The sequence below is a fragment of the Physcomitrium patens genome, chromosome 4 (assembly GCF_059467195.1).
Source record: "Physcomitrium patens ecotype Gransden chromosome 4, ASM5946719v1, whole genome shotgun sequence".
NCBI lineage: Eukaryota > Viridiplantae > Streptophyta > Bryopsida > Funariales > Funariaceae > Physcomitrium > Physcomitrium patens.
In genome coordinates, this window is record NC_143413.1 from 1,687,085 (window position 1) to 1,699,347 (window position 12,263).

Sequence of the window (12,263 nt, forward strand, 5' to 3'; positions counted from 1 at the left end):
CTTTGATACATATTCAATGTACTTATATGATTTTATACTTTTTTTTTATTTAATGTATCTTTATTCTTCAACAAAAGCTTCAATAATTCAACATAAGTTTTTATTAAAGACAAGTATTCAAAAAATGTGAATAAATAAGTGAAATTTTTTTCAAAAAAAGATGATTATATATATATATATATATATATATATATATATATATTGAAGAAGCAACTAAAATGACTATTGCCAAAAGACAAGGAAATTAGAGACATTAGAAACTAGATTAGAAGCAAGAAAAGAGTTAATAAGACTAAAGATGGCTTTACTCTTGCTTCAATATGTATTATTTAACTACAAGCTATAAAGCAATGTTCAATGGAACTTGTAATATGTGTCTAACTTATAGGACAAGCTTCTTATATGTATGCAATATGTCTAATTTGTACCACAAGTAGTTACCTTGTTAGCCAAGTTTTCAACCTATTAATCACATATAGATATGTATAAAGGCTATATCATATCTATAAAGCTACTAAAAAGCTTCTCCATAAGATATTATCAATTTTATTTACTTTTATCTATTTCGACATACTCATATAATTTAGATAATTTATTGAGATAAATATGTATATCCATGATATTACTTCTTTTTTTGGTTACAAGTTCTATAAAAAGTAGTGGTCACATGTTGATGAAGACTAAAATATAAAAATATTTATTTTCCACATAGTTTGAACTTAATTTTTTTTAAGATAGTTGATAGATTTTCTTAGCTATTGGCAATGTCTTATACCAAGGTAGGAAGTCAACATCAATATTTGATCATTGTTGAAGACTTGATAACTTTTATTAAACAAAATATTTAAAAAATTACTAAGATTGGTTCCTATTTATAATAATTTTATCAAATATCAAGAATCTCTTTTAAGATCGTAATATCATATGTATTGTATCTCACCATCTATTTAAAAAAAAAACATGTTATTTTTTAAGGTCTACATCTCTATTTTATTACCTTAAAGATTATAACAATTATAATATCTAGTTTCATAACTCAATATTTAATAGTTCTTGAGTTAAATTTATTTGTTGTTGATTCTATATTTTCATAATACCAAAAATACAAAAAAATTATAATCAAGGATGAAAAATTGAATATAAGTTTTACTAAACTTTATTTCTTTTATAATAAAAAATTGTTTGATTCTTCATTTTAATTTTTATAGATGTTAGTAATAAAAAGCTTCGACATTCTTTGTTGTATTTATAAGATTTTAGGATAGTTTTCATATACGTTCACTAATATCATATCTGTACTAATATACAAGATATTCTAACCTATTTTGCTATTATCTTGACTCTAAAATTTCTTCGACCTCAAACTCTAGATTATTATTCACTTCTATAGGAAGAAGTGGCATTTATCTTCTTTTTAGCATATCCACTCTCTTGTATGGCTCAAGGAGAGACACATAGAACATATGATGGATCTTCATAGACTCCAATAGATACAATTAATAAGCAATTTGATTGATCTGTTTACAAATAAAAAAATGGTCTAAATCTATGATAATCCAACTTGTCACAAAGGCAACTAATCTTGATATTACAATAAGTAACCATACTTTATTCAACATGGAATTGAAGATGAAGCACCTCTTGCATCTTGTTTTCCTGGCAAATTTTTTTGGAATCTCCTAACATCAATATTTGGTGAAGCTAAGATTGGGATTATTAGGAATCAACTCTCTACAGCCCATGCTCTAATTTCTGCCTTCATTGTGCACAAGGAACTCTCATCATTCCTCTTGAATGTAATTGTGATGACTTGGGTATTTATTGGAAAAGATTATGTTGAAAGGTCAACTTCTAATTATTGTAGGTATATGGAGGTGACAATGGCCTGGCTAAGTAGGCCAACTCCCATCTCATCAAATCGTAGCACGTCTTCAAAAGAGACAGTGTCCTCTCCCATAATGTCTTGGAACGTGATTCTACAGTTGGGCTGGTAGAGGAATGCTTTGGGCTATTGTGGACTTTTGTCTTAGCCACTTCTTAATCTCGATTTTGTGTGAGGCGACTGGGGAGTGTCCGACAGTGCCTACTTTGAGGTTTGAAGGAATGCATTCTGCTTGGGGGAAGACAAGTCAATGCCTTGTCCGAGTGGATGGAATCCTGGCGGGTATAAGTTGTCCGGATGCATCACTAATGCCCCAATACTTGAGCAGCACCGTTGTAGTCTCTTTTATGAGTTGGCTTGTCATAAGCCTGAAAGGGAAGAGCAAGGGATAGAGGAGAGAAGGGGGGAGGGGGTCGTAAAGTTTTGGGCCTACATGGATTTGGCTCACGGGATTCATTGTCCATGTCTATCTCTGGTCTTGCTATTGCTGACTTTGTAGGGGGAGCAGGGGAAGATTTCATTTCCCTAGGAATCTCTTGTTTGTAAAAGGGTCGTTTGGATTTGTTGTCCAACCTCTTGTCTTGTTGAAGGCATTGAGGGCGGGGGCCAGTTATGGTAAAAGTAGCGTTATACCTCAGCAAAGTCCTCCTCAGATGATACAAGCCTGACTCGGCTCCGATTGTTGTGCCCCTTGCGTGACTGATAGTTCCCCTAGTCAGATTGGCGGCCTTTGCTGTACTGTTTCCTCCCTCGGTGGTCCTGGCGAGAAGAATGGTGGTATCTTTGGTCTGAGTAAAGGGTGCGGAATGGTGGGTTGAGGGCCATTTGTGGAGATGATCGCTGATGCTGGCCGCCTAGCTGCATGTTTCGCTGGGGAGACGGTGATGGGGACTGAAGAAGAACCTCATGCGAGAAGGAGAGGGTTGTAAGGTGCTTCTTCAAAGCACACGCACACTAAAAAGTTGGGTGACATACGCTCAAGAAAGAATGACATCGAATTTGGTGCACGTCGTAATCAACAGGGATTTTTGCTTTGTCTCCGTTGAGTCTTTCGATCCGTATCCTGTTCACCCACTCCTTGTCTACGTCTAGGGCAATGCAAAATCTATGATGCTTTTGAAAATCTTTAGGAGATATCTCTGTGACAATTAGTTGATCTAATTGTTTAGCAATTCTAACTGATCTAAGCAAGTATTCAAGAGGAAGATTGCGCAATGTAATCCAAGTGGGTAAGAACACTCCAGAAGGTTTGTTGGGGTTGAAGGGTGGAACCCAATTCTGGTACATAGCTAGTCCTGGGGAGAATTTGTGCGGGTTGAGATCCAACGCTCGGTCTCTTGTTTCGATACTATCGCACCAGAGGTAGTAGAAGCCGCATCTAATCTTCTTGTGCTGCAGCTACAGCTGTCTCCCAAGATTGAATTCAAGTGAGTTGAAGAGGTCTTTGATCCAGGCCGCAAGAATTGGCTCAAAACGAGTCCTGACGCAAAGCTGATGATGAGTACATGCGCACTAAGGTGGTCAATGTCCTTGCGTAGAGTTACGGGGTCGAATGTGGACGCTGGAATAGAGTGTCTCTCCTGGATAAGGAGGCCCTCGTGGTTGCAATGTGTGCAGAGAGGAAGAGATTCTCCTGTCGTGACCAAGAATGGGTTGATTCGATTGAGCCTCACATTGAGGCCGTGGCAACTTTCGTGAAGGTTATGCCTCCGCTAGACGCCATTGGTGTTTGGCAACCACGCCTCGTTGCTGATGTACAGGTCTCCATAACGTCTGTTTGGTTGCAGGCCCATGTCGCCGCGCAGGGCATTACTGCACGAGAGCTTAGCCATTGTTAATCTAGGTTTAGGGTTTAGAGCCGAGGTACTACGAACAAGTGGATTCCTTCGATTTCAATTTCAAAGGATTCAAACACTCATGTATGGTGTCGCTACACGCGACAGCGCTCTACAAAACCCTAAGGGATGTGGCTGACCAAGCAAGTTTCGGCCGCGTCGGGGAGGAGAGAGCCTGATCACCCTTCCCTTGCAACTAACAGCCTTCTCCCTCTCACCAGGTTTTTCGGAGCTCAAAGCCGGACACTCATCAGCTTCTACCGAAGGGTCCAGATTTTGGAAGTTACAAACTGGACTACGAAACAAACTACCTAACCCAACATGTACAATACACAGAAGGCTAGAAAATCACAAATGAGAAGGATTACCCACTGAACACATTTTGTGTCAACCAACTCGAATTTAACCTGACCTTAACAGTCTTCAGCGTGTCATCGACTACAATGTATACTCCAATGAAAGATTACGATACTACTGCTTCAACACGAGACTGGGTAGCAGGATTACATCACAACACAAAGATTTGAATTATTCAAACCAAATAAAGCATAAAACCCATCATCAATTCATGACTCACCAAGATGTGGACCACAACTAACAAATCAATTTGTTATCTAATAGAACTTGCAACTTGACCCTCCCCTGCTTGAACTATCAGGGGCAACATCCTATAAGTTGAAAAGATGAATACTCAAGACCTGATTCTTCTATCTTCCCGGAAGCTCCACTGCAAGTCATACAGATTCAAAAGCTCTCGAGACACCCAAAAGAAGAGCTTTAAGACCTTCAACGAGAAAGGGATTAAAAATACCGCAAGCTATTACACACTCTCCACATTAACCAGACAAAATCTGATTAACCTGTTGAATACTCTACAAACTCAAACCCTCCACATGGTCAAGAAGATGGTCTACATATGACACAAGCTAGATCCTATTCACAGTTACCCCTAAAACTGAAACCTACAACTCTCGATCAAAAAGCCAGGACTTCTTTCAAGTCCACCAAGTATCTACACTCTCATCTCCTGCTAGGCCTGCAGGCAAACTGGGCAAACTAGTTATGGAGTACACACTTTCTGGTTTTGTTGTCAGAACAGGGCTCTGGGGTTGCAGTGCTGTACAGGGTAGCCCTAATGACACAGGCTCAAGAACCTCAGGAGCAGGAGATACTCCACAGCTGGTAAAAGAAGCTGAAATAACTCTACCTCCGTCATGTGAGTGTCTTCGAGCCGTTCCTGCATCTGCGGTGCTGTCTGCATACGCTTGCAATAAAGACGCTCTATGTTGAGTAGGAGCTGAATTCCCACTCCTTGGGCTGACCAGGATGGGGGTAGATGGAGCAAGAGTTCCAGCTTGGCCGGATACCGAAGGGCTGTCCTCACCAGCATCCTGCTACACACAACAGGAAATTAAAATTTTGAACTTCGACATGCACCGAGTCCAAGTACGCAACTAAAGTTGGGAGTCTATGAGATATCAAAGATGGCAAAGAGCCAAGAAAAATAATTTATCTGTTTAAAAACGATCAGCTCAGAGCAGCCAGGAATCATTGACAACATACCGAACAAGATTGAGGAACATCGCTTAGAATACTTATCAAATCCTCTGCCCCAGTGGACTTTCCTGTTATTCCACTCTTATCATAAATTGAAAAACATAGTTTCTGTTTAAAACCATCAAAAAGGAAAAAAATCTTCTCAGGCAAGGCATACAATAATTTTTTCCACCCTACATGATGTTATGCAAAGTACACGAAAGAGGGAATGATTCAACAAGTGAGATCGAAAGCACCATTTCTACTGAAATTACGTTGGTGTCATTACTTACATGCTCTTCAAAATCAGGGCTGGCCAGGTTAATGGATAAGTTGTGCATCAAAAGTAGAACCTGCACGGCATAACAATAAGGAAAAAGAAATACTGGTCAATTTGCATTGCACCTCGTCAACCCCTTCGTCAACCCCTTCGTCAACCCCTAACATTCTAACCAGTCACGTTCACGTAATTCTTTGGCCAGGATTACCGTCAATCAACATCAACTTCCTCTCCTTTCAGCGGTTAGAAGGAAAAAAAAAAAAAAAAAAAAAAAAAAAAAAAAAAGCCTAATCTTTATTGGAAACTAACCGTTTCACGATCAATAGCAGACATTTCCTTGAGCTTCCGAAGGTGACCAGAAACTCCTGGGTCAAACACACTGCCGATAAACTTGTAGACCTCTGCGAAATCAGGAGCAGCTGGAGAGGGAGGAGAGTGTGGTTAGTGCATGAGAAAAGTAGTGTTGCTACACACCAAGGATAGAGCCTAATGATCACCTAAAGAAAATCGGAAATAGCTTACCTCGTATACAAGACTCAGGTGCAACTTGACTTGCAGGGAGTACATGTTGTGGCCAACCCCCAGGAGAGCTTCCACTGATGCTGTTGCTGGGAACGCGGACTGCAGATAAATTCACGCCCTCACCTTCTGATTTAATGCCTACATAAGAAAAGAAAAAAATAGAGAAGAAAAGCTCTGTGTAAGATAAACTTAGTCCAATGCGTTAGCGTTGGACATGTTCTAGGTCAAAACCGAAGAATCATAAAACCAGAAGCAACTATCAAGACTACCACGAGCGTTGAAGGACACCAAAACATCATCGCCACTTATGGGTATTCAGCAATAGACGTTGTCGAAGCCAACTAGAACAGCATCTATTCCTCCCTTAAAAGAGAGAGAGAGGAGTAAATAAATAAGGCGAAGAAACACAAAAAGTTGATTACAGTCGTCCATCCCACGACTAGGTTAAGACTATACAGATATACTAGGTAGGTTCCTGATTCCAACAGTTCAGGATGTGTTAAATAATGTTATGCAGGACGAGATTCTTATATGAAACATCGTGGAGTCGATGCGGCATAGGAGGATCAAGGACTCACCAGGAGCATCATATGAAATACTCGGATTAGGAGACACCGAATGTTGAACCCAGGCCGATATAGACGGACTAGTCGAAGTCATTGGAGGCTTATGAGATCCTGTGCCATAACTAGACTCTGTCTGTACAGCCTGAGTTCTTAACCCATCCGAAACCTGCACTTGTGCTGGTACATCATGTACCGGCCAGGTGTGTATTTACGTCAGTCAAGAGGTCATAGATTCATAAGGAATCCATTAACTTAAAGTGTCACTAATATACTTGTCTGAGCCTGCTGAAAGTTTTGCTAATCTAACCACTATTGCACTAACCTGCTCGGAAATAAACACTTTATGTACGAGTTGACTAGCTAGTCCTTCATTACTTGTGCCGCCAAACCTTCAACACTATCAGATAATTTGATGAGTTCTAGATCGATACATATGAGTTATGTTTAAAAATAAGTTAATGCATGTTCGTCCACTGTGTAAAGTTACTTGACGGTCAGGACGAAAAAGTGATCCCTTAACTGACTTGACCAATGGAGAAGTTGCCAAGCTATCGTTGCGAAATATTCACTTGCCAAGGGCTTCCAATCGACTGTGGTTACGATCCACAGCTATTCATCTGTAAACCATAAAACTCACTCAAGTACGTTCAGTCAAAGGAATATATGTAAAGAACTGTACCAGTTTTTGGAGCCTTCTGTGGATAAGGTTGAACTGACTTGCGTTTAGGGCGTGGTGGAGGGACATGCTCTCCAGTTCCATTTTTTTGAACTTTTAAAAAATATTTTTGTGCATGACTTCGGATCTGCAAAGAATCAATTACATTTGCATGTTAAGTCCACGTATTTATATTTATGTGTACATACACAAGCCCATCAATGTAGAAACTGCATGGCTGCTGAAACTCTGTTGCGGCTAGGTTACAAGCCGATATGCAACGGATTGAAGTGCTGATATTTCCTAGCTGAAACAGCAATAAAACCAACGACACAGTACCTGTATGACTGTCTTAGAACCAACGAAAGCTTCAATCTTTTTCCAGTCGCGATCAAATCTGCAAAAGCAGATTGCTTGTCAATCTTGATCACACTGCATTTTAATCTTCCACGAAAGGCTGCCACTTAAGCATTCTAAAATCCAGTTTTCCTACTCCACAAAATAATATTGACTCACACAGATGTTTAAAACACTCCGCTCTCAGTCTCACACTAAATGATGAAACGCTTCAAATAATAACTGAACTTGTGTAGAGGGGAGTTCTGAAATAACTACAGAGTTTCTAGCGATAAGATGTGATTGAGTACTAATCGATCATACGAGCGCTTAGGTCAGGTTAAATATCTTTTGCAACTTACCTAGAGGCAAAACCATTACTAAATAGTAGGATGTGTACAATGGGACAGTACAATTAAAGGCCTTCTTACTGAAACAAAGTATGGCGCACAATTCATCCAGAAGACTGTAAAGTGAATGAAACAGAACAGATAGTCTCCGTTGCAATGTACAAAAGAAATTCGTTCAATCGATTAAACTGCGTTGTAAATTGTACGGCCCGTTCTTGTAATAACTAATACTAAAGTCTCTTGTCGGCTGATGGCCAAGGGCAGGATATGGTAACTAACACTACTCCAGATGAACACCATGACTAAACTGTCAAAGACCACTTTTAAGTAAATCACGTGGTTCCAACCGCGAAGCTACCGAGGGAAATCTAAGGTTCCCATGAGTTCAAAAATATAATTGACACACTTCAACTTCAAAGACGTAGTAGGTAAGAACTGAAGATAGTCACTGTTTGGCTAGTCCCAAAATACAAAACTTCATCAAATCATGAAGGGGAAGAAACACTCACAATTGTAGGGCCTCGAGAAACTTATCATGCTCCTGCTCAGTCCAGCTTTCTCTGGACTTAGTGATGGTGTAAGGTTTCCGAATTTTTTTTGAGCCTTCTTCTGATACAGGGATTGGAGGAATGCTAGATAATGTGGAGCCTGCTACCATAACACCTAGCATCTCCGAACTAGCGGCATTCATGTGCAGCTTGTTCAACGACCCTTTCTGTTCAACTCCACTGGAAAATTGTGGAACTGTAGATAAAAACTGTAAACCTGAGGATAATTCCTAAGCGCCAAATTCCTCAACTCCTCATCTATACCCGTAATCAAAACCAGCACTTGTTTCAAATAGCAAAATTTCCGGAAAATCTGAAGAAGATGGTTCCCTATACCAAATAATAGGACAATTTCCTGTACCACAATCATGCAAAAATTTAGCGTCCTTCTGCCTCAAATAAAAGACTGAAGATGTGTCGAGAAGGTCCCGACACAGGCAGGGCACTGTAACACGAGGTAATGCGCAGAACTTCCCAGAGAGAAAATGGCACTCTAGCCAATTGAACAGTGAGTCAATTTGTGCAGACCTAGTGGTTGGAAAAACAAAGAGTGGAACGCGCAGGCATGAAGGAAGCCAAACCCACAGAACGGAAATAACTCGTGCATACTCTACACAAAAACATAACACCTTTGACCGCAAGATTCCACAATACAATATTGTAACAAACTCAAACAAAAGCCACTTCCGCATTTCAACTATTGTTACATCTCAAAAGCCTGTCAAGTTACCCGCACATCACTGGTATCGGAAAAGAGGAAAGAGATCAAACAATAAACCAGACAGCAAGCGCACACGGAGAGTGGACGACGGAACGCACAGACCTCCGCGCATCTGTCGGGCAAACTTCCAAACACATACGCAACGAGCTTCAAAGCACAAAAAAATGCTCTAATGGGAGGGGAGAGAAAAAATAGCTCCGTAACCACCAGATTCAGCCACAATCCACACAAATGAAACCTAATCTCCAAACACTTTCCATAATCTAGCCACCAGAACAGCAAACACACCTAAACCAGACCTCAAACCAGCAGACAATCAAAATCCACCACCACTACAACTGCGAAATATTCACTAACACCGCTGTTCCTCCCTCAAAAGCCTCGTACACCACAGGCTAAGCACCCACGCCAATACTACCTCGAATTCCAGCAAAAAAAATCACGAGGCACTCTCAAGGTCAAGGCCACGCACCCTGCGCTTGCCAAACAGCACCAGAAAGAAGAAGAAAATGTTCACTCACAGGTGCTCCGTGCAGACGAACGAATCTGCCAGATCCGATGGAACCAGACGCGCGTCGAGACGGAAGGGTGGCAAGAGAGAGAGTCTTGACAGGGAAGAATCGGGCAGCCAGGGCGGCAAAGAGAATGGAAGAAGCGTCGTAGCAGAGGGTTCAGCACAGCACACCTCACGAGGTGGAGGAGGGTCAGCCATTGCTGCCCTTCGTCATAGCCAGGAGGGCTCCCTGACCCCTGGTCCCACACTCCCAGCCCAGCCTCCAACAACACCACGCACGCCGTTGACTATGTAATTCGTTTTAATTTTGACGTATAACTCCATTTTACCCCCACGGCTTGTTCTCCACACCTGTCAACATCATATCTTCGCTCCGAAAGCTCCTCTCATGTGAAGGCCCCCTTTCACACCGCAGTGACTTCATTCTCTTTTCACACTGCAGAACAGGAACTCATTGTGGGTCGTCCAATTTCATTCCCAAATTAAACCGAAGAATGACAGAATAGCTGCTTTTTATGTCAGTATTCTTTTTACTTCATGCACAGTGAGTAAGACAACAGCTTTAGGAACATCTTCTTCATCTCGAGGTGGATTCGTTGTTGTATGAAAATTTGAAAATTACTGGTTACATAATATATTTTAATTTCATTACACGTTTGAGAATATTCATTGAGAATTTCCCATGTGTTCAGTGAATTATAAAATAGTTGGGATATATAATGATAATAACACCAACAAAAAATTATTTTTGAAGAAAAATGCTAGAAAGAGATTTGCGAAATTCATCCATAGAACATTACTGGAAGTTAAAACGTGCAGAAAAATAGGTTCGACGATTAAAAAAACACATATCAATGAATACAACGTGGTGACATTGGGGAAATGGGTAAAAGAAACTGAATAATTTGTTTACGTTTTACTACAACTCGGATGGAGTTACACATGCTACAGAAAATGGCCATCAAATATCTAGTTTTTAAACGCAAAGGGTAAAAAGAGCCCCATGTCTGTCATTCCCACCCCAGCTACGGACCAGCCCCGTGAAGCTAAGCTCTGGAACCCAAGGAGGTTCGGGGTATCAATTCAGGTAAGGATAAGGATCCGAGCATTTTCTGGACACGGTCTCGGTGTGCGTGCACAACAGGGTATGGACCGGAATTCGTTGAATCAGTGGTATGAATATGAATAAGCGGATCCAGCATCTCTGTCCAAATCCACCCCATCCTAATGTCAACCAAAGAGGTCAGGATGCTGCCATGTGGCACCCATCCACATCATCGATTCCATTTCCCTATTCACACCTGAACAAATCGACAAAACGAGGCTTCACAAGACGCTATTTGATTGGCACGAGTTATTTATTATTATTTTGATATGTTGCAGAAGCAGGCCGCCACAGGTCCAAAATTGGACTCAGGTGAGCTCTATATATGAAATTTAAAACTATGAGAATAAATAGTGTTTTCCAACTGTTTTGCGCACAGCATGCTCACCTTATGTAAGTCACTCTTAGAATAATTGTTTCTTATTCTCGTCTGCTGTATAGGAAATCATGTAATTTGTGGAGAGTCTTACGAAATTGGGATAACAAGAATAAACATAAAAAATACACACAAAAAAATATTTATTTTCATGTATATATATATTCCTTCAATTCTGTTGCGGTATTTTGTAAATAATGGGAGAAATATATGAAAAAATGAAAAAATAACTTTGAAACAAAATGTGGTAGTTACATTATAATATTGCACACATTAAAAAATAAAAGATGCTTGGTCATTTATTAAAGCCAATGATATCAATACACTTATATATCAACTTGTATTGTGTTTTGAAAATAAGATGGATCCTGGACTATTTCTCTCAAACAAGTTGTATTTCGTAAGAGTATTTTTGGTAACATAATTATGTTATACAGTAGCTTTTATGTGTTTTACACATTTTTATTCGGAAAAAAACAAAAACAAAAAAAATTATCCAATGATGTTCCGAACCAAAATGGTGGAATTTCATTTCCATTTAAAATTGACCTAGGGATGTGTTTGTGGGTATGTTTATGCACTTTCATATAAATATCCGCATACTCACAACTTTTTCGTTAGCGTGTTCAAAAGCTTCACAATTAATTTCATTGAATTTTAGGTGAATGTGTAAGACTACTAAAAAATAAAATAATGCACACACATGTATTAATACATTCACTCACACAAACATGTAACGGTACAGCCCCTACAACGCTCTTACTAAAGTTACAAAAAGGAAAGTCACTAAAGCCTTTTCGTAAGGAACCAATGGGTGATCCGCCTTAATCTGAGAAGATATTTATTTATACCTTAAGCGTTTTCGCAGCTTTTCGTCGACGCCTGGTCCAGTGGAACAATGCGTGTTTCTGACCCGGCAGTCTTTCGGGCGAATCCAGTGGAAGGGTCCCAATTCCCAGTTGTGTGCTTTTGGCTCATATTGGGAGCGTAGATTCCCGAATTGGGTTCTCGTCGACCCCACATTTCATCGGGTGCTG

At 40.0% G+C, this 12,263-nt stretch overlaps 1 protein-coding gene across 17 annotated transcripts; it reads right to left on the reverse strand.

The window, feature by feature from the left end:
- Positions 1-2,854: 2,854 nt before the first annotated feature.
- LOC112281674 (protein REVEILLE 3) lies at positions 2,855-9,892 on the reverse strand. Of its 17 annotated transcripts, none has more exons than XM_090249459.1 (11): positions 9,753-9,892; positions 8,472-8,865; positions 7,616-7,673; positions 7,301-7,424; positions 6,634-6,798; positions 6,056-6,193; positions 5,843-5,952; positions 5,547-5,606; positions 5,281-5,382; positions 4,925-5,108; positions 2,855-3,694 (listed from the first exon to the last, which is right to left on the reverse strand). In XM_090249459.1, the coding sequence occupies exons 2-11, from the start codon at positions 8,651-8,653 to the stop codon at positions 3,552-3,554; spliced, it is 1,266 nt and encodes a 421-aa protein (XP_090105585.1). In that variant the 5' UTR covers positions 8,654-8,865; positions 9,753-9,892; the 3' UTR covers positions 2,855-3,551. The 17 variants fall into 17 exon arrangements, with proteins under 17 accessions (XP_090105585.1, XP_073389764.1, XP_090105592.1 ...); XM_073533663.2 differs by having other exon boundaries at positions 4,925-5,111; XM_090249466.1 differs by lacking the exon at positions 5,281-5,382.
- Positions 9,893-12,263: the final 2,371 nt, after the last annotated feature.